Source organism: Myotis daubentonii, chromosome 9 (genome assembly GCF_963259705.1).
Source record: "Myotis daubentonii chromosome 9, mMyoDau2.1, whole genome shotgun sequence".
Lineage (NCBI taxonomy): Eukaryota > Metazoa > Chordata > Mammalia > Chiroptera > Vespertilionidae > Myotis > Myotis daubentonii.
The window spans coordinates 37,882,410-37,904,086 of NC_081848.1; the positions used below are offsets into that span (position 1 = coordinate 37,882,410).

The 21,677-nt window shown below is 49.0% G+C and overlaps 1 protein-coding gene across 1 annotated transcript in view; it reads left to right on the top strand.

Annotated features, from left to right (window-relative positions):
* Positions 1-21,677, top strand: part of TENM4 (teneurin transmembrane protein 4) — a 756,175-nt gene that overhangs the window by 558,996 nt on the left and 175,502 nt on the right. The window contains 2 exon segments of the mRNA XM_059708328.1: positions 279-493; positions 2,807-3,017. Of these exon segments, the coding sequence (XP_059564311.1) occupies positions 279-493; positions 2,807-3,017 (426 nt within the window).

Here is a 21,677-nt window from a genome sequence, read left to right on the forward strand (position 1 = left end):
CTGTGGAATTATGCAGTAAACAGATGGCCCTTGGGGAGGATGCACACTGCTTTGGAGGAATGAGTATTTTTAGCAAAACAATTTGAGTATCACTGGGAAAACGTCTGGACACTCTTACTCTTCAGTAGGGGCATTGGGGGGTTGAGGGGGTGGCTGGCAGCAGACTTGCAGCGAGGAGTGTGAGGCAGCGGGGTGCCCTGCTCATGTGAATGCACTAATCGCTTGACTCACCTGTGTCTAATCGTGATGTTTGTCTTCCCTTCCCCGTGTCTTGGTAGGAAAGCCCAGTAGTTTCTTTCCAGAGGACAGTTTTATAGACTCGGGAGAAATCGACGTGGGGAGACGGGCTTCCCAGAAGATTCCTCCCGGCACGTTCTGGAGATCGCAGGTGTTCATAGACCACCCCGTGCATCTGAAATTCAATGTGTCTCTGGGAAAGGCGGCTCTAGTCGGCATTTATGGCAGAAAAGGCCTTCCTCCTTCACACACGCAGGTAACCAGAATCCCACCCGCCCTGCTGACCTCCAGGGCACCTACCTCAACTCTTAACCCGCAGACAAGAAGCCTAATGCTTAAGCCTGTGTCCTTCAGCTTGAAGGGAATTTTATATATTTACTAGAGGTGGGGTCCCTTGGCCTGGCCTGCGGAGATTGCGCTGAAACTGGCTCTCCGACATCTCCTGAGGGGTCCCGGATTGCGAGAGGGCACAGGCCAGGTCAAGGGACCCCACCGGTGCACAATCAGGGCCAGGGAGGTAGTGCAGGAAGGCTCCAGGGCATGTTTGGCCCCGTCTCTCCCAGTCCTGATCAGCTGGACCCCAGCAGCAAGCTAACCTATTGGTTGGAGTGCCTGCCCCTGGGTGGTCAGTGCACAGCATAGCGACTGGTTGAATGGTCAAACAAACGGTCGGACACTTAGCATATTAGGCTTTTATTGTATAGGATAACCCATTCATCCATTTACCTTCTCTCAGACCCTGCCTTTCAGATGAGCAGGGTTATATCCCTGGGGCTTTTTAAGGGGAGGGAATTCTGGGAAATGTCGCATTGCCTTTCTATTCTCACCTAGTCTCCTAAGTTAAATTCTGAGAAATATAATCTAGAGGAAAAAATGTGTGCACTTTGGAGTCAGGCAGACCTGAGTTTGAATCCAACAGACCTCTCATTATTGGCTGTGAAACCTGGAGCCTGTTATCCTCTCAGAGCAATTTCCTAATCTGTCAAGTGGTGAAAACAAGACTTATACTGCAGAGATGTTCTGAAGAATAAGGAATAGCATTTATAAGGCAGCTAGTGCAGGGCCTGGATCAGAGTACATGTTATTTCCCGAGTCTCGGGTATTCTTTCTCTCTTTCAGAGTTTCACATTTACTCAGACATATGCATGCCCAAAACACTTCATAAACTCAGCCCAGATGATTGACATATTACCAGTCACGATGGGTAAAGAACAGACTTGTAAGGCCCTCCCAGCTCTGGGATTAGAGTATCATAAATCTATAGGCATCCAGCAGACATCCCCAGGCCAAATGCAGTCTCCTAGCACCAGTCATTAAGGTTTTTAGGTAACAGCTAGATAGATACATTTGCTAAGGATGGAGTCACAGGAAAATAGCGAGAGCATGGCCCCTGATTTCTTTGTAGAACTGAGATGCTAGCCCTAGATTCATGCCTTCAGACATTTTTTATAAGATAGAATAAATATCTTGGTTTTTTTTAAAAAAAAATATGGACCTGGAGAACATTATACTAAGCGAAATAAGCCAGTCAGAGAAAAATAAATATCACATGATCTCACTCATTTGTGGAACATAATGAACAACATAAACGGATGAACAAAATAGATCCAGAGACATAGAAGCATTGAACAGACTGACCAACCTCAGAGGGAAAGCAGGGGAAGGGGGAGGGTAAAAGATCAACCAAAGGACCTGTATGCATGCATATAAACATAACCCATGGACACAGACAGTAGGGGGTGAGGGCATGTGCTGGGGGGTGGGAACAGCCCAGGAGAGGTCAATAGGGGGAAAAGGAGACATATGTAATACTTTACACAATAAAGAATTTTTTTAACAAAGAAAGAAAAATAGATATATAGAGAAAGAAAGAAGGAAAAAAAGAAAGACAGAAAGCTCAGTTTGCTTGCTAGTAGGCCAGTAGGACTTAACCATCTTCCTGTTGTTAACACCACGAGTCTGACTTCTCTTGAGTCTCATACTAGCAGGCTCGGATCAATTGGCAATTGTGTTTGACAGAGCATGTAATTATTGATAGAGTTTTGAGCTAATCCAGTTAAAACTGCTCCCTGAAACTGAAGTGCTTAGACAGGATCATTGACAAAAAGAAGATAGATATAAATGAACTTTCATTTGCACTTGGCTGACATTTAAGGCACATCCAGGGCTCCAGTCCCAACCCTGGACCCTTTGGGGTTCCACGGAGTTGGGAGTTCACTTGTTAAGTGGCAGGGTCTGATCACATACCCACCATCAAAAAAGCTTGGTTGTCCTGAGCCAGACTCAGCCAGAGGAAGACTTACCACACGTACACCAACATTAAAGCAGAATGAGGCTGGAAAAGAACCCACTAATTGTTCTGCACCCACAAGAGAATAAGCAGACTATTGCCCTGAGAAAATGGGGTCTGGGGAGGACTTGGGGTGGTCCATCAAGCTTCATGTGGCTTTAGCCTCTCTTGCCCGTCTCAGGTGTGTTCCCTGGGTTCTCCACAGGAGAAGCCTGAAGAAAGAAGCCAGCGCTGTGGCAAAGCAGATCTGCTACTAACCATGCTCTCTCTGTACTTCAGTTTGACTTTGTGGAGCTGCTGGATGGAAGGAGGCTCCTGACCCAGGAGGCACGGAGCCTGGAGGGGCCCCAGCGCCAGTCCCGGGGAGCCGTCCCTCCCTCCAGCCACGAGACCGGCTTCATCCAGTACTTGGACTCAGGCATCTGGCACCTGGCTTTTTACAATGACGGGAAGGAGTCGGAAGTGGTTTCATTTCTCACCACTGCCATTGGTAAGGAACCGCCACCCTCTGGGGTCTGTGGGGTGTTGTCTGTTTGCGTGAGAAGATCTCAGGATGCTGGGAGCTAAGGCTGATGGGGGGATGTGTCCCACCCAGAGCTGCAGATGCCACCTGCCCTCTGGCATCAGGCCATCTGACCTGTGGACAGGTGAGGGAAGGGGGTGCCAGGAGGGGCCGGAAGGCCACTCTGGGCTGGGCCCTGAGCCCAGGCTGTTGCCCACTGCCTTCCTTGTGTGGCCTGTGGCATGTTGTGTGCACCAGAAGCTACATTTAAAGTCATGGTTGGGAGGGGGACTGACAGTGACATGGGACCCTGGATGACCTTCCACACGGAGGCAACATTTCTCTTCTTGAAACTTCTCCAACGCCTTCATTTTTTTTTTTTTATTGTCTCCCTTGGTTCAACTTACTGATTTATTATTTGGGTTTTTATGGTAGTTTTTTGTTTGTTTGTTTTTTGTCAGTTTTGCTTTGGGATCCACCAACCCCCAGCAGATGAGAAAACACGGCAAAGGCAGAGAGACAGACAGAGGACAGTGCAAAGGGCTGGATGACCAATGTCATTAGTCAGGTTGGGGTTTTGTTGGGAACAGAGATGTTCTGTTCTCCAACAGAATGAGCCCTGGTGTTTTAAACGAGTGCTAACACCTTCGCCGCCGTCCGTCCCTCGCAGTGGGAGGGGGCACAGCTCCCAGTTCCGAGTGAGCCGAGGCCCCTCCCAGGCCTATGGCCATCTGGAAGCCTGGCATCCTTGTATGGAATGTCTCCTCTTGACCCTCACATTCTGTGGAATGTGTCCCCTCCTCCCATTGCCACAGTGTGCTGCAGGACCCAGTGGTCAGTGGTTCGGGCAGAAACCAATTTTTCTGAGTCTATGTAGGAAGAGCTGTGCCATAGGCTGGAGATAAACATTTCCTATAAGAAAATAAAACTTCAGGAAAGACAAAACCTCACTAACCAGACCCCTTGGGAAGGAGGCTTCTGCTTAATGCAGGGTCTGTATGGCTGGGAGTCCACCTCAGAACTGTCTCAGTCCTCAGTGGGGAGTCTCTGATGGGAAAAAGGAGTTGAATAAAACCTCTGAACCTGGTCCTTGGTTTCTAACACTCTTGCAAGACCCTGGTTCTCTCTTCTGAGCAGCAGTAGTCATTTCCCGGTCACCTCGCTCTCATTCGCAGTCTTGCCCTTAGAGTTGAGGCCGAGAATATCTCTCCGTTAAATGCGGGCTTGATTTATCAGCCTCTGCATAGTTGTGGTCCCAAGAGTCCAGCCTGGCTAAGTGCCAGGGGCGGGGCCATCGGGCGCCTCACCTCTGATGTGGGAAATGCCACTTGGCTGTCCTTGTTCGGAAGGGTCTGTCCCAGCTGCTGGTCTCCGAGTGTCTGAAGAACAGGGACTCTGACATCATCTTCTCTGCCCCCCAACACCCAGCCAGACCCCGACACCCGGAGTCACTCAGTCCCTCAGGATGAGCGTGGCCTTTCCTCTGTTCAGCCAGCCATTGGCAGGATGGACCGCAGCTGCAGGCCAGGCCTGACGGGTGCCATGCTGTGGCTTTCTCCCTGCGTGCTGCCTTTTGAGGGAGAGGCAAAGTTCTGAATCTCCACCATTCACCTGTGATCCGACCCTGCACACGTTACTTACGTTTCCAGCTCTTGGTTTCCCGAAACCCTGGGCTGTGAGGCTGTGCTCAGTGGTTACTGTGACCAGATGCTAACATGGGATTGCGGTCTGTCGCTGGAGAGCCCAGGCTGGTCCTCGCACTCAGTTAGGCTGTCACTGTGGGTTTGCCAGACTCCAGACCTTGTTCCTGTTTTCTCTCTGGAGACGGCAGCCTCAACTGAGGGGCGCGATTCTCAGGTCATGAGTGGAGCCTGAGGACAGCTTCATGGCCTCTCAGCCTGATTCCTCGAAGGCATCGTTCACCAGCCAGCATAGAGTTCCGTGCTCGCTCAGAGCTAAGGCCTCATACAATCGGAATTCTGCATTTGTAACAACAGCATAAATATGAAAGGATATTAATACAAACCCCCAAAGAAAGTGACTTTTAATTAGGATGTGCCTCTTAGAGAAATATAAGGTAGGTCCAGCCAGGTGCCCTTGCCAGCTCTTGGCATGTCGGAGCTTGCTAACCGGCTTTGTCATAATTAAGGACAGGGTGTTGCCTTTCCCTCTGGCTCTCCTGTTCTCACCTAAACTATGAAATCTGTCTTCACCTCTCTTCACCCTCTGCTGTCTTTCAGAGCCATGGGCTCTCCTGTGCTCCTCAGAGTGTTAGGAACCACCTGGCATCTCCTTCCAATGCCAATTCTGCTTCTGCAGATCTTGGTGGGTCCCCAGATTCTGCATTTCTAACCAGCGCCTGGTGACACCTGAGCTGCTCGTCTGTGGACCACATTTTGAGTAGCAAGGGGTTCTAGTATCTTATGTGTGGTCTCAAACATTGCTGTACGAAGGAATCACCTGGGAAGCGAGGTCAAAATTCGGGCCCCCGGGCCTTTTCCGGGTGAATGATGACCCAATAGGGCGGAGTCAGAGCCCAGGTGATGCTGATGGTCTGTCAGCTGAGCCCTGAAAGCAGATGCCTTATGCGTGCGGTCTTCCAGCCTTCCTGTCCTTCCTGCCTCGCGTCCATCCTGTGACCATGGGCAGTCACCTCCCTCTCTAAGCCTCGTTTTTCTTTTTTGGAAGTTACTTTGCCATCTCCACTGGAAAGATTATAGAGAGCAGTTATCAAGAGCCTAGCTCAGGCTTCGGGTGCAGTGAGCGCTCAGTTACATGGAAGTTGTTAATATTCTCTCCCGCCTGTCTCCTCCTCCCTCCTCCTTTCTCTTGCTGCCTTTCTGACTTGTCTGTCTTCCCTCACGCGACAGGGATTGTTTAATGAATACCTTTTTTCTTTTAACGCAAAAGCAGACCAATGGTGATGTTGCTATTAATCCCTTTCTCCCCCAGAGGCCCTGGCATTGAGTCTCAGCTGTCTGTGGTGGTTGCCGGTGAGTTATGACTTGTAATTTGTCTTGGCAGGTTAATTAAAAGTTTAGGTCTTGTTTTAGTGAAGTCATTATGGTCCCACTCTACAATTGTAACTCTCAGGTTTGCTTAACACACAAATTGGAATATGACCCTCCCTTCGTTACATGTTGAAATGCAGACTAGAATTTAAGAAGATCTGAGATGTCAGAATCCAGAGTATTTATGTCTGTTTGTAATTAAGTAACAGGAGAAATAAGTGTGTTTAATTTAACAAATGGATAGATGGTGTACATTTTTGCTTTTCCCTCCATTTAATGCAATCCAGCTGATGATTTTAAAATAAATGAGTTTATCTTTTGCCTTGGGGAGAAAATTCTAAAAGCACTTTGCAAACTGTATACACAACTATATACACACAGAGACCTGATGTTGCCAGAGCTCCCTGTGAACTAGATGCACACACACACACACACACACACACACACTCACACTCCACTGAAACCAAGTTTTAGAATGAAACATGGCAACTTTATTCAGAAAGAACAGTCTTTCCCCCACATGTGGAGATGCAGAATTTGAAGGCAACACTGTTTCTGGTCCTGACACCATCAGGGTGGGTAGCCTTGCTGCCCCCCAGCATTGAATGAAGTAGGAGGATGTAGACCAGTAGCCAAAATCTATTTACCACCGCAGTTCACAAAGGGCCTTCCATACATTCTTTAAGCCGTGCAGTGACTCCATGAGGAGATTATTCTTAGTTTATTACCACCCCCTATTGCAGATGAGGAATGAGGCCCAGGGATGCTAAGAGAAGAGCCAGGACTTGAATTTGCCTCTGTCTGACTCCAAAGTTTGTGACCTTCCTTCTTTAGCAATCTGCCTCCTTCCCAGAATCAATCCCCTTTTTTTCTGTATTACACTTACTTCTGTTTTCACCTATTCACTCATGCAGCAAGCATTCATTTTTATTATTTTTTAATTTTATTTTTCAATTACAGTTGATTCAATATTATTTTGTTTTAGTTTCAGGTGTACAGCAGAGTGGTTAGACAATCATATACTTTCCAAAGTGTTCCCCCCACCCCATATTTCCAGTACCCGTCTAACACCATATCCTATATAATAAAGATGTAATATGCAAATGGTCATTACGTAACGACCGACTGCATAACAACCGGATCATGGATCAGCAGGAGGGTGGGGCAGCGAGCTACAAGCAGGAGGCAGAGAGCTACAGGAGGGGGCAGGGCAGCAAGCTATGGGGGAGGGAAGGAGGGAGCTACAGGAAGGTGGGGCAGTGGGTGGAGAGCTACTGGAGGGCAGCAGTGAGCTACTGGCACACGGATTCATGCGCCGGGCCTCTAGTATAATTATAATATTACTAGAGGTCTGTTGCATGGATTAATGCACCAGTGGGGTCCCTAGTCCTGGCCCGCGGGGATTGGGCCAAAACTGGCTCTCCAACATCCCCCAAGAGGTCCTGGATTGCAAGGGGGTGCTGGCCAGGCTGAGGGACCCTGCCAGTGCACGATTGGGGCTGGGGAGGGACCCCAAGAGGGCTCCAGAGCGTGTCTGGCTTGTCTCACCCAATCCCAATCAGCCAGACCCCAGCAGCAAGCTAATCTACCAATCAGAGCATTTGCCCCTGGTGGTCAGTGCGTGTCACAGAAACTGGTTGAATGGTTGGACACTTAGGATATTAGGCTTTTATTATATAGGACTAGAGGCCCGGTGCACAAAAATTTGTGCACTTGGGGGGGAGGTGGGGGGTCCCTCAGCCTGGCCTGTGCCCTCTCGCAGTCTGGGACCCCTCAGGAGATAACGACCTGCTGGCTTAGGCCTGCTCCTGGGTGGCAGAGGGCAGGCCCAATCCCTAGGTGCAGCCCCTGGTCAGGCTCAGACCAGGGCCGATTGGGGAGTTGGGGTGCCACCCCCTGTCATGCACAGAGCAGGGCGGATTGGGAGGTTGCGATGCTACCCTCAGTCATGCTCAGGGTAGGGCCGATTGGGGGGTTGGGGCACCGCCCCCTGTCACACTCAAGGCAGGGTCGATGGGGAGGTTGCGGCACCACCCCCTGTCACGCACAGAGCAGGGCTGATCAGGGGGTTGAGGAGCTCTCCCCTGTCACACACAGAGCAGGGCGGATCAGGGGGTTGGGGCACCGCACCCTGTCACACTCAGGGCAGGGCCGATGGGGAGTTTATGGCTCTACCCAGTCACACACAGAGCAGGGCCTGTGGGGGGTGGGGTGGGGGGAGGTGCCGCACCCTGTCACACACAGAGCCGCAGGGCAATCAGGGGGTTTGGGCGCTGCCCCCTGTCACTCTGATCCCGGTGCCGGGAGGCCTCGTGGCTCCACTGATTCCGGTGCTGAGAGGCATATTACCCTTTTACTATATAGGATGATGCCTGGTGCACAGGTGGGGGCTGGCTGGTTTGCCCTGAAGGGTGTCCTGGATCAGGGTGGGGGTCCCCACTGGGGTGCCTGGCCAGTCTGGATGAGGGGCTGAGGGCTGTTTTCAGGCTGGCGGGTGACTGAAGCTCCCAACTGCTCCTTTTTTTCTTTTTCTTTTTTTTTATTCTGGGCCAGCTTTAGCTCTGAGGCTTGGCTCCAGCTCTTAGGCCTCCGCTGCTGAAAGCAGGCACCTGGTTTGTTTGGGTTCTATAATCGAAACACTGTTTCAACTCCAGCTCTGAGATCCTGGCTGGCTGAAAGCAGGTTTCTGGGGTTTTGTTTAGCTTCTATATTTGTAACTATGTTTCAAACTGCAAGCTCAGAGGCCGGCAAGGCAGGCGGGGAACGTTGGTTTCCTCCGTCACTGAAGCAAGCAAGCCTCATGTTAGTTTCAAGCTGCCTGGCTGTCGGCCGCCATCTTGGCTGGCAGTTAATTTGCATATCTCGCTGATTAGCCAATGGGAAGGGTAGCGGACATATGCCAATTACCATGTTTCTCTTTTATTAGATAGGATAGGATTGGCTCTATTCCCTATGTTGTACTTTATATCCCTGTGATTATTGTACTTCTTAATCCCTTCACCTTTTTCATCCAGTCCCCCAACCCCCTTCCCACTGGCAGCCATCAGCCTGTTTTTGTATCTATGAGTTCATTTCTGTTTTGTTTGCTTGTTTATTTTGCTTTTTAGATTCCACATATAAGTGAGATCATGTGGTATTTGTCTTTCTCTGTCTGATTTATTTCACTTAGCATATACCCTCTAGGTCCCTCCATGCTGTTGCAAATGGTAAGATTTCATTTTTTACTGCTGAGTGATATTCTATTGTATATATATCCCACCACTTTTTTACCCAGTCGTCTATTGATGGGCACTTGGGTTGCTCCCATATCTTGGCTATTGTAAATAAAGCCAAATATATGTGCATAGGGGTACATATATTCTTTCAAATTAGTGTTTTGGATATTTACCCAAAAGTGGGATCACTAGGTAATAAGGCAGTTCCTTTTAATTTTTTGAGCAAGCCTCATATTGTTTTCCCATAGTGGCTGCATGAATTTGCATTCCCACCAACAGTGCACAAGGGTTCCTGTAATGTAGCAAACATTTAGAGCGTTTCTACTGTGTGTTGGGGACCATACTTAACTCTTTTCTGTATATAATTTAATCCTCACAAGACCTTAGATGGTATAAATACAACCTATGGTATGTATTTTTATCTCAGCATTACAGATGAAGAAATTGAGGCTCAAAGAATTTAATTGACTTTCCCAAAGTCTCAATTAGTAAAGGCAGAGAGCTAGGGTGGAAACTTGGTCTCCAAATCCCTCACTCTCCACACTATGCTACAGTGTCTTACTATTTGCAATAATACTATTAAATATTTTTTTGCCATTTATATTATGCGGAATATAATTTCCCCCTTATTAATTTGCAAGCATCTTACACCAACACAAGAAATTTTCTTGAGAAGCCATTAAAAAGACCATGAAAAAATATCACAGCATCCAAAACTTTTCAAGTAAAAGTATCTTCATATACATTGCTTGCAACCCTAAGACGTGACAAGTCAGTATTGCAGTAGTTTGGGTCTCCAGATAGCATCTTCTCTTTTAATTTTGGTTGATGCTGAAACAGAAAAGAACAGATCAACCTGACGTTGTGGCAGATAACAGAGGTGCCACCCACAGTGGATTTGGAAACCCAGAAAAAAGTAATGAGAATCATTGTTAGAAAACATTGACCCTGGTAATTTTTATGAAGAATGTGCTCTGGTCTGAGGACATTCGTGCTAATTAAAGAGAAAGATCCTTTTGCTCGTGCCCAGGCAGTCGCTGTAAATCAACCTATAGTATGTCCAGGGACTAGACAAATATGGCATTCCTGCTCCTTCTCTGGTTGGAGATACAGAGAAGGTATGACATGGTTTCTGGCAAAAGTAGCTCATGGTCTAGAGCAGCAGTTCTCAACCTGTGGGTAGTCACCCTTTGGCGGTCGAACGACCCTTTCACAGGGGTCACCTAAGACCATCCTGCATATCAGATATTTGCATTACGATTCATAACAGTAGCAACATTACAGTTATGAAGTAGCAATGAAAGTAATTTTATGGTTGGGTCACAACATGAGGAACTGTATTTAAAGGGCCAGAAGGTTGAGAACCACTGGTCTCGAGTAAGGAGAAGAAGCATTTACACAGTAAGTGCCTCTAATCCAAGGACAGGACAAAGAAAGGTCACTCCTGGAGTCACTGGTGAAAGCACCATGAGGATGGAAGGAAGGCAGGGGCGTGTCTGGGTGGGTGGGCCAGGGAGGGCTTGCTGAGGAAGCGGCATTTGATGGGACCTTACAGGGCGGGTAGAATCCTCACACTTACAGAAGGAAAATGGGAGGGGAAGTTGTGGAGGAGTTCATTGTAGGCAGCAGGAACAGCAGGAGGGAAAGGCAGGTAGGCAGAAATTAATTGCTGGCTGTAAGGAGCCAGCAGTTCTGTTTGACTAGAGCACAGGAGGCCCTGAAGGGGAGAAGTGAGCCATCTGGGAGAGCCTTGAATGCCGCCCTAAGGAACAAGTTCATTCTGCAGGCTTTGGAGCAAGGACTAAATTGATTAGAGCCAGAGGGTTTACAAGAGCTCATTAATTTATGTAACCAAAAGATGTTACTGGGATTGAGCTTTGTGATTTCATGAGAAAATAAAAAAAAAAAAAAAAAGGCGGGAAAGGGGGAGCCAGGAAGGACAGAAGGACCAGTTCAATGGCATTAGTGGTGTCTTTATCTGCTGTTCCTGCAGTCCAGTCCTCTTTTTCCTAGCTGGGAATAGATACTTTCACATAACCCTCTATCTTCCAAGGTCATCAAAATTGGGCCCTTTATGATTTCCCACAGCCCACTGGACTGCTACTTCCTATATGCCCCTGGCTTTAGACCACTTACTGTTCATTAGCCTCTGAGTGCTTTGGCAAGGATCTGGAGAGAAGAATCCAGGACATTCTAAACGGTAATTTGTGTAAAAACCTGCACTACTTCCAAGAATAAACTAAGAAAAGTGATTAGGAATGATTTCCAGTTTTGAAGACGCTCTGCCTTCACCAATCTTCATATCCCCTTTCTCCAAATGATAACATATCATGCAGCGACGAGCAATCAAGGTCTCTTGGTAATCGGTTAACCTTCTTGTAAATGACATTGGCAGCACTTTGTGAATTTTCTCCGGGAAACACTGTTTTGGAAAAGTGCCCTGTGGACTCACTTGTCCCTGAAAGCAGGACTTATTCGGAGCAGTCTGGTAAAAGTGGGATGAAACTATAGGCTGAGGGAGAGCTCAAGTCAGCACATCGGAGATAAACCATGGCCAAAAACTTGTTCAGTGGAGGAGAGCTCAGAATATCCCAGCTGCACCTGCAGACGGGAGGCCAGCCCTGCCAGCAGCTGGCCCTGCCCCCGAGGACGATGGGCAGGCAGCATCTCCACTGCCCACAGCCTACCCCTCGGCGCCCCAGGATCTGTTTCCGCTGCTGAAACTTCTGAATTTTCTGGGACCTGGGACAAGGGCAGGAGAGGGTGTAGTAGGTACCAAGCAACAAAGCTGGTCTCTGAGAAGAGTTAGAACAGTGGTTCTCAATCTTCCTAATGCCGCACGCAACCCTTTAATACAGTTCTTCATATGGTGACCCCCAACCATAAAATTATTTTCGTTGCTACTTCATAACTGTAAAGTTGCTACTGTTATGAATCGTAATGTAAATATCTGATATGCAGGATGGTCTTAGGCGACCCCTGTGAAAGGGTCGTTCGACCCCCAAAAGGGTCGCGACCCACTGGTTGAGAACCGCTGAGTTAGAAATATGTTTCATGTGCAAATAAGATTCCTGCTAGTGGGGTTTTCATGTTTGTGCACATTCTCGGTCTAGGGTGTGTCCCCAGGGCCAGCACCGCAGCCCAGCGGTGGTATCGACCAGGCTCTTTCCTCCCTTGTGCGCCAGCTGCTGCCTTCATGCTCGTGGCCCTAAGACGCTGCTCCACCTTCAGAACTTGTGTCTGCATATCAGACAGGAAGAAGAAGAAAGGGGAAGGAGACAGCTTTTCCCTAAAGCACGCAGCCCACATTTCTCTGGCAGAGCTGTGTCACTTGGACACTCAGCTGCACGGAAATCTGAGAATGTGGGTATTTTTAGCTTGCCACGTTGGCACTCAAACAGAATTCGCATCCTCTCAGGAAGAGGGAAGTGAACGTGGGTCATCAGTGTCTGTCCTGGCGTCACTGAGTCTGTCTGGGACCACAGGTACCCACTGAGAGCTCCTCGCTGAGAGCCAGGTCCTGGCCGGGGCACTTATGTGCAGCCATGAGGCAGACACGGTGCTGGCCGAGAGGTTCCCACGGACTAGTCAGTGAGGCTGAGGAAACGGCGAAGCTGATCCATGTAACTGAGGAAGGGGGCAAAGGCTTGGCTTGGTCTCTTTATAGCACCCAGGGAGCAAGGCCTTTATTATTATTACTAGAGGCCCGGTACACAAAAATTTGTGCACTCAGGGGGGGAGGGGGTCCCTCAGCCCGGTCTGTGCCCTCTCGCAGTATGGGACCCCTCGGGAGATAACGACCTGCTGGCTTAGGCCTGCTCCCGGGTGGCAGAGCGCAGGCCCAATCCCTAGGTGCAGCCCCTGGTTGGGCTCAGAGCAGGGCCCATTGGGGATTTGGGGCACCGCCCCCTGTCATGCACAGAGCAGGGTGGATCGGGAGGTTGCGATGCCACCCTCAGTCACACTCAGGGTAGGGCCAATTAGGGGGTTGGGGCACCGCCCCCTGTCACACTCAAGACAGGGTCGATGGGGAGGTTGCGGCACCACCCCCTGTCACGCACAGAGCAGGGCCAATCAGGGGGTTGGGGCGCTGCCCCCTGTCACGCACAGAGCAGGGCCCATCAGGGGGGTTGGGGCTCCATACCTTGTCACACACAGAGCAGGGCCCATCAGGGGATTGGGGAGCTCCCCCCTGTCATGCACAGAGCAGGGCGGATCAGGGAGTTGGGGTGCTGCCACTGTCACACTCAGGGCATGGCCAATGGGGAGGTTATGGCTCTACCCCGTCACACACAGAGCAGGGCCCGTGGGGGAGGGTTGGGGCACCGCACCCTGTCACACACAGAGCAGGGCAGATAGGGAGGTTGTGGCCCCGCCCCCTGTCACACACAGAGCTGCAGGGCGATCAGGGGGTTTGGGCGCTGCCCCCTGTCACACTGATCCCGGTGCCGGGAGGCCTCTCAGCTCCGCTGATCCCGGTGCCGAGAGGCCTCACGGCTCCACTGATCCTGGTGCTGGGAGGCATATTACCCTTTTACTATATAGGATAGAGGCCTGGTGCATGGGTGGGGGCTGGCTGGTTTGCCCTGAAGGGTGTCCTGGATCAGGGTGGGGGTCGCCACTGGGGTGCCTGGACAGCCTGGGTGAGGGGATGATGGCTGTTTGCAGCTGGTCACGCACCCTTCAGGGTGGGAGTCCCCACTGGGGTGCCTGGCCAGTCTGGGTGAAGGGCTGAAGGCTGTTTTCAGGCTGGCGGGTAACTGAACCTCCCAACTGCTCCTTTTTTTCTTTTTTTTTTTTTATTCTGGGTCAGCTTTAGCTCTGACTCCAGCGCTGAGGCCTCTGCTGCTGAAAGCAGGTATCTGGTTTGTTTGGGTTCTATAATTGAAACACTGTATCAACTCCAGCTCTGAGATCCCAGCTCGCTGAAAGCAGGTTTCTGGGGTTTTGTTTAGCTTCTATATTTGTAACAATGTTTCAAACTGCAAGCTCAGAGGCCGGCAAGGCAGGCGGGGAACGTTGGTTTCCTCTGTCACTGAAGCAAGCAAGCCTCATGTTAGTTTCAAGCTGCCTGGCTGCCAGCCGCCATCTTGGCTGGCAGTTAATTTGCATATCGCCCTGATTAGCCAATGGGAAGGGTAGCGGACGTACGCTAATTACCATGTTTCTCTTTTATTAGATAGGATTATTAGAGGATGTGTTAAGGGGGATGGACAGAAGGAGCAGGTCCAGAGAGGTTGCAGGCAGACCTAGATGCTGTGTCTGTTCACTTTCTGATTCAACCGGTGATTGCTAACGGCCTTTCATATGCCATGTCCTAATCAGGCATTGGTGTTTCTAGTATATGAAAGAGCCAGGCTTCCTGCCCTGGAGAAGTTTATAGACACGCTTGAAACAGCTGGAGATGGATTCTTAAGTTTACATACAGTCATCAACTCTATATATGATACATAATAGTAAATGGGAAATGGTCATTGTGGTAAGGAAAAGAAGAGGGTACTCTAGAGAAACAAACAGGCCACCTAGTTTAGATTGCTGGGGCAGGGGTGGGAAGGGGAGCTGTTTAGATGAAGGTTTGGAGAAAGAATCTGCCAAGCAGAGGGAAGAGCATGTGCACAGGCCCTGGGACAGGCAAGAGCTGGGGTTGTTGGAGGAACTTGAAGATGATCACATTGTAGGGTGTGGGGATCAATGGGCCAAATGGTATGAGGAAAGGCTGAAGAGGGGCCAGGAGGAGACTGCACGGGGCTTTCATATGTCCTGCGAAGAGGTTTTCCTTTTGTTTTTTTTAATGTTCCCCAAGGGTAACAGAAAGACACTGTGGGAGGTGGAGTTACAGTGACCTGATTTCCATATTGGAAAGTTTCTTCTGCTATAGGAGCTGGACACAGGAGGCTGTGGCAGTCGCCTAGGCGTGGCTCAGCCTGGAGGCCTTGGACATGGAGATAAATGAACAGATTTGAGCTGTATACTGACCCGTGGAGATTATTGGCAAGCCCCCCAATAAGGAATTAAGATGATGTTTCCTAAGGGCAGAGATGAAAGGAAGAGAAAAGGGTTGAAGAACCGTCCATTCTGGGGGTGAGTGATGTCATGTAGCTGGCAAAGGAGATTGTGAGGGTCAGAGGTTGTGAGTGGGAGGGGCCTGGAGGGATGTGCTGGTGGGAAGTTCAGTAGAAAGAATCCATGAATTTTAGGACTCCTCCGCCAGCATTTTAGTCATCCTCCTCCTCCTGCAGCCAGAGCTTCCATCCCACTTCCGGTTTATGTTTTTGCCACTTCGGAATACATTATGCCACAAGTCTTCACACACCTTTCACTTATTTAAATCTCACTTTTAAAGATGAGAAAACCAAGGCTTAGAGAAGACCTATGACTTGCCCAGGGTCACATAACCACCAAGTGGCAGAGCCAGGATCATAACCACAGCAGTCTACTGACTGAGCACTGATTCAGTGCCAGGCACTGCACTGGGGCATTATTACTTAGTTCTCAAAGCGAGCTGGAAGTTAGATTATGTGTGTTTCCACCTCATAGATAAAGACACTGAGGCTTGGAGAGCTCATAATATTTGCCAAGATCTCCTAAGTGGGAAATAGTGCTAGGTTAGCACCCCGAAGCCCAGGCTCTTTCTCTTACATGTTCGCAACAAGGTTTCTAGTGCACAATGACATCTTCATACATATGTGTGTCCTCATACACTCTCATAGTCAGAGAATTGTCACTGTAGATGGGGTCTCAGAGATTATGCCATTCACACCTGCTGGGCCCGCAGTGTGCCAGCAACATGTCTGCTGTCAGCAGCTGCAGGGGACCCATCTGCCTTGTTCTAAAGAACAGCCTGACCCATACTGACTCCAAGGAGTCCCTCTTCCCAGCCCATCCAGGTGGAGCTTCCAGCAGAAGAAATTTTATCAGTGATGGTTTAATTTTATTTTCTGACTAGAGGCCCAGTGCATGAAATTAGTGCACTGGCATGTGGGCGGGGGGGCGGGCGGGCATCCTTCAGCACCCTCTCACAGTCTGGGAGGCCCTGGGGATCGGGCCTAAGCTGGCAGTTGGACATCCCTCCCGCAGTCCGGGACCCCTCGCTCCTTATCTCTCGCCTGCTCGCTCCTTACCGCTCAGCTCACTGCTCTTTAGCACTGCCACAGAGGCAGAAGAGGCTTCTGCCACCGCTGCTGTGCTCGCCTTTCATAAGCCCGGCTTCTGACTGAGTGGCGCTCCCGCTGTGGGAGTGCACTGATTACCAGGGTGCAGCTCCTGCATTGAGCGCCTGCCCCCTGATGGTCAATGCACATCATAGTGATCGGTCGTTCTGGTTGTTTCACCAAAACGGTCGCTTAGGCTTTTTTTATATAGATCGCTCTTTTCTCTCTCAGTTGTTAAAGGCAGCTCATCTCCATCTTGCCAGCTAGCATTTCTATTGCAAATCAGCATCTTTAGGAGGGTTCTCACATGGTGGTATCATTTTTCTTTCCCTTTACAGCACCACTGGTATGTGGGACATGGTTAAATGTCTGCCCTGCTGTTCTGTAACGCCATCTGCTGGACTTGGCATTAGTGGTAGATAGTTGAGGTTATTGCTGTGGCCAGAGAGGCAGTGTGGTCCAGAGAAAGGGCAAAGGCTTTGGAGGCCAGCAGACCTGGGTTCGAATTTGGACTATCCTGTTTATGAGCTATGGGACTTTGGACAAGTCTGAGCCCCGCCTCACTTACCTGTAATTTGGAAAAAATAAAACTCACTCTAGAGTGTCTGACACTGGCATGAAAGCATGTGATTCATAGTAAGTTATCAGCATGTTTTTAATTCAACATTTGCTAAGCATCTGTATTGCTAAGTGCTAGCGATTCATCAGTGAACAAAACAGAAGCCTTGCCCTCAAAGAGCCTGTAGTCAACTGGGCTATAAATTAAACCATCACTGATAAGTTCCCATAATAATTCTAATATGAGGTGATCTTCTCCAACAGAGGGGATTCTGCAAGCTCCCAGAGGAGGTTGGAGGCCACTACCGCTGCCGGGGGTACAGGAGGAGGTGGCGGGACATAAAGGGCTTATTGTGAGAAAGGTGCTCAGTGAGCTGGAAAGCAGTGTACAAATATTAGTTATTACCCACTTGGGGCCAAACAGAAGTGAGAAGCAAAAAGGAATGATAGAAAAAGCATTACTAAGAAGTAAAAAGGAGGCATTGAGATAAGATAGTAACTATCTCTGCCCAACCATGGATGTGGTCCCTGTGACCAGGCAGGAAGGGATCGCTCTCTGCATTTTAGAAATGAGGAAACAGAGTCCACGGCCAGCAGCTCGCATGAGGACCCAAAGCCAGGTCTTCTGCATCCAATCCCAGCACCTTCTCCTGGACCCCAGCTGCCTGGAACGGGACTCTGAACATGGCAAACCCTCCTCTTCTCCACAGTCTCACTAGCCAACAGATATTTGTCAAGTACCAACCACGAGCTACGTACCAGCCTACTTTTATTTCTACCTTATGGATGAGAAACTGAGGCCTGAGGAGGTTAGGTCATTGGTCCATCAGAGGGCCAGTGAGCACCAAGGGGAAGGGTCAATGATCACAGGTGCTCCCTGCAGCCTGGAACCTTCTGTGGACATGAACTTCTTGTGGGCAGCTCTGAAGGAAGGAGGGCACAATGCCAGTTCCGGCACTGCCAGAGGCACCTGGCTGGGGAATGCTCTTTCGGTCCCGGGAGGTCTGTACATTCCAAGGCTGCCGGATTCAGAGGCCAGAGCAACTCTGACACCGTTCCAAATCCCGCAGTCATTTTAGGCCAGTACTGCTGCAGCTCACACCATGGAAACGTGGGTTCTAAAACATCCCAAGGCACTGTTACTTGTCCTTAGACATTTGATCTGCTTCTGATTCCATAAGGAGCTCCTCAAATGTTTCATTCTAGTTTCAGACCTTGACATTCTTTACTAACTCCTCCCTGCCTCACTGAAACTACTTGGGAAAATCAATAATATTAATAGCTACTGTTTGTTCAATGCCTACCATATCTAAGTATTATCCTAGACCTAGACGTTTTACGTAAACTGTCTCAGACCCTCCCAACAGGTAGACAAAGTCGGTACTTTTCCCCCAGAAGAAAGTGGAGCTCAGAGTGTGTAAATGACTCGATACCCACACTTTTCTTCTCATCTTCTTCCTCGCCTATGCCTTTGTGAGAGTGTCTGTTGTGTCCACTGGGAGTGGGTAGAGGGTATGAGGGTGTGGTGCCCAGAGAAGAGCCTAGAAAATGAGGCAGGGGCCAACCTGGGAAGGTGAAGGTCTTTGTGGTCCAACTCAGCAGTCTGGTTTTCAAGGCAGAGGGGAGCACAGGGTCATTTTTAAGCAAACATGTGGTGTGACTCAGGTCTTGGACAGGTATCTTTGGCAGTGGTATCTACTACTGGGTTGGTTTCTCAAACTAACACAGGGAAACCATTGAAAGACTGTTCAGTAGCCAGCAGGGTTAGATGAGAGATGAGGGCCTGAATTGGGGCAGATGCCACTGCTCTTGTGTAAAGGAGGGGATGCATTCCAGGACGTTACAGACTGGTTTCGACCTTGCAGAATGGATGCACTGTGATGCCATTAATTAAGTTAAGAAGTAAAGAGAAAACGTGGGTTTGATGGGGAAAGGAAGTAGGGAGATGGCAAATTCACATTAAATGTGAGCTGCTAAGAGATTTCCAAGTGGATGTTAGTTGTTGGCAGTTACCAATAGGCAGATGGATAACCAGGTGTTGACTTGAGGAACAGCTGTGGCCTGGAGACGGAAACCCAGTGGGCGTCATCAGTGTAGATGCCAGAGGGGGCAGGTGGGAGGGTAGAAGAGTGAGAAGCAGGGACTCAAGGATGGGACCCCACCATTCAGAGGGTGGACACTGGGGAAGAGACACATAGAGATTAGCTTTAGAGAAAAGGTAGGGATCTGATGACAAAGAAGCTGCTGGAATTGGTCATTAGGAGGCCATTGGCAACCTCAGTCGGAGCAGTGTCCACCTCCTGTCACAGGTAGAAGTGAGGTCACCACGAGTTCAAGAGTGAGTGAGAGGTGTGGAGTAGAAACAATTCCTTCTAGACAGAGCAGGGAAGGAGACAGATCTGAGTAACCTGAGGAGGAGGCAGGTTCAAGGAAAGGTTTATTTAAGGTGGGGGGAGCCTTGAACGTGTTGTCAGCTGTGGGAGAGGAGCCAGGGGAGAAGATGGGAGGCTCAGGAGAGAGGGGAGATGATTAATGAAAGGAGGTGGGAGACAGAATGAAGGGCAGATGCAGAGGGGCTAGACCTAGGGAAGGAGGAGAGACACCTCCTGTGAGATAGGAGCGGGCGGGGAAGATGAGAAAGGATGAAGTGTGAAGGTGGAGGAGCGTGGAATACAGGACAGGGTCCGCGCTGATCTCAGGGTGCAGTGTTTTCTAGAAATGGACTGCCTCACCGACTAAGCCCTTTATGGCCTGGATTGTGTGTTCCCTTCCACGAAAAGGCAGTCTCAAGGCAGCACTGAATCAAATCAATTCTCTGGTGTAATCCAGCAGTAGAGAGTGCGGTAACGTGGCTTAGTGGCTAAAGAGTGGATTGGAAGCCAGGTGGCCTGGTTTATATCCAGTCTCTACCACTTATTGACTGTGATAGATAACCCATCATTGCCTCAATTCCCTTATCTGAAAAATTAGTACCCACTTCATGGACGTAATTATGAGGGCAGAATGAATTAATATGTGTTAAATACTGAGGACAATGCCGGACACGTGATAGGTGCTATACAAGTGTTTGTTCGTTATTGGCAATATTAGTTGCTAATGACTTTCAAGTGTTTAAGGGTCCGAGGAGTGTGTTAAGTGTTATACATGCATTATCTAACTTAAATGTTGTAACAGTCTCAGGGAGACAGGAGCAATTATTTCCTTTATATAGATGAAGAAACAAGGTTCAGAGAAATTAACAAACTTGCCCACAGTCCCACAAGGAATAGCACAGAGCCAGGGTTTGCGCCTGAGAAGGGCTGACTCCAGAATCCATGCTACACTGACGTTTGCACACTTTACCTGGGCCCCTCCCAAGTCAGCACCCACTTCCCTGGCACCCCTCATTTCCCCCTTCCTGTGGCAATGGGGGACACCTCAGCTCTGCTCCGAGGACACCATGGGGGTGTGCTTTGTCACTCCTCGGCACTTCTCTGGGCCAAAGAGTTTGCACCAAAGGATCTCTCTACATGTGGAAAGAGCGCCTTTATCTTCACAATCAAGCAAAGGTTTAGTGGTTGCAAACCTAACAGAGGTATGGGCAGGTTTCTTGCTGGTTAAAGGGAGCCGTGGACCCTCTGTTGAAATGACAGGACTGTGAGTGTTATATGAAGGGTCATAAAAAGCCGTAAGCCAGAAACCTCAGAACATCTGGTTTCAGTTTGAGTAGCTGCTTGTTCATGCCTTTATCTGAGCAGCGCTCATGTTCGGGGCTAATAGAAGCACAGTTTGTTTCATTCCTGGTTCATATTACATATCGGCCTGATTTTTTATTTTCATTTGTGTCAAAGGCCAAGGAATCCATGCGAGAGTGCAAGGGATGGACTGTATATTTTAGGAAAGTGAGAAAAAGTCCTGTATCCAAAGCAGGAAGACTGGGGTGGTATTTTTCACAAATACCGTCTGAGTGTTCTCATGCCTGTAAATGCAAGCTATTCTTAGGGAAGCTTTTATGGGGGCAGTGGTTCCACCCTTGTCTCTTTCTTTTCAATGCTAGTGGAGGAACGTGAAGTCTGTGGAGCTTCTCCCAGGTGCTAAGCACTACCCTGAGCACGATTCATTTACCTTAGTGCGTTTTCATTCTCACAACCAGCCTTTTCCCATCAAAGCTATCATCCCCATTTTCCAGATGAGGCGGCGACTATGCTCCATGTCACACAGAATCAGAGCCAGGCTTCAAGCCCAGGTGAATCTGGTTCACACTTATTGTGCAAGTGCCCAACACTTTTTGATTGCACTGGGCTGAGATAGGTCTTAGGTGTTCCATATGTGATTTAAAAAAAAAAAATAAAAACACCTTTGAAGACAATACCAGGTCATAATAATACTGAAAATGAAAAAAATTTTTGCATAATAAAGATTTCTAGCCAAAATCCAGTGCTTCCTGGTTAAATGGTAGACGGGTTCCCTTTAAAATCACTTAGAAACCCGGCCAGTGTGGCTCAGTGGTTGGGCGTCAACCTATGAACCAGGAAGTCATAGTTCTATTCCCAATTCCCAGTTAAGACACATGCCTGGGTTGCGGGCTCAATTCCTCAGTGTGGGGCATGCAGGAGGCAGCTGGTCAATGATTCTCTCTCATCATTGATGTTTCTGTCTCTCTATCCCTCTCCCTTCCTCTCTCTCTAAAATTGATAAAGATATAGTTTTAAAATCCTATATAATAAAAGCCTA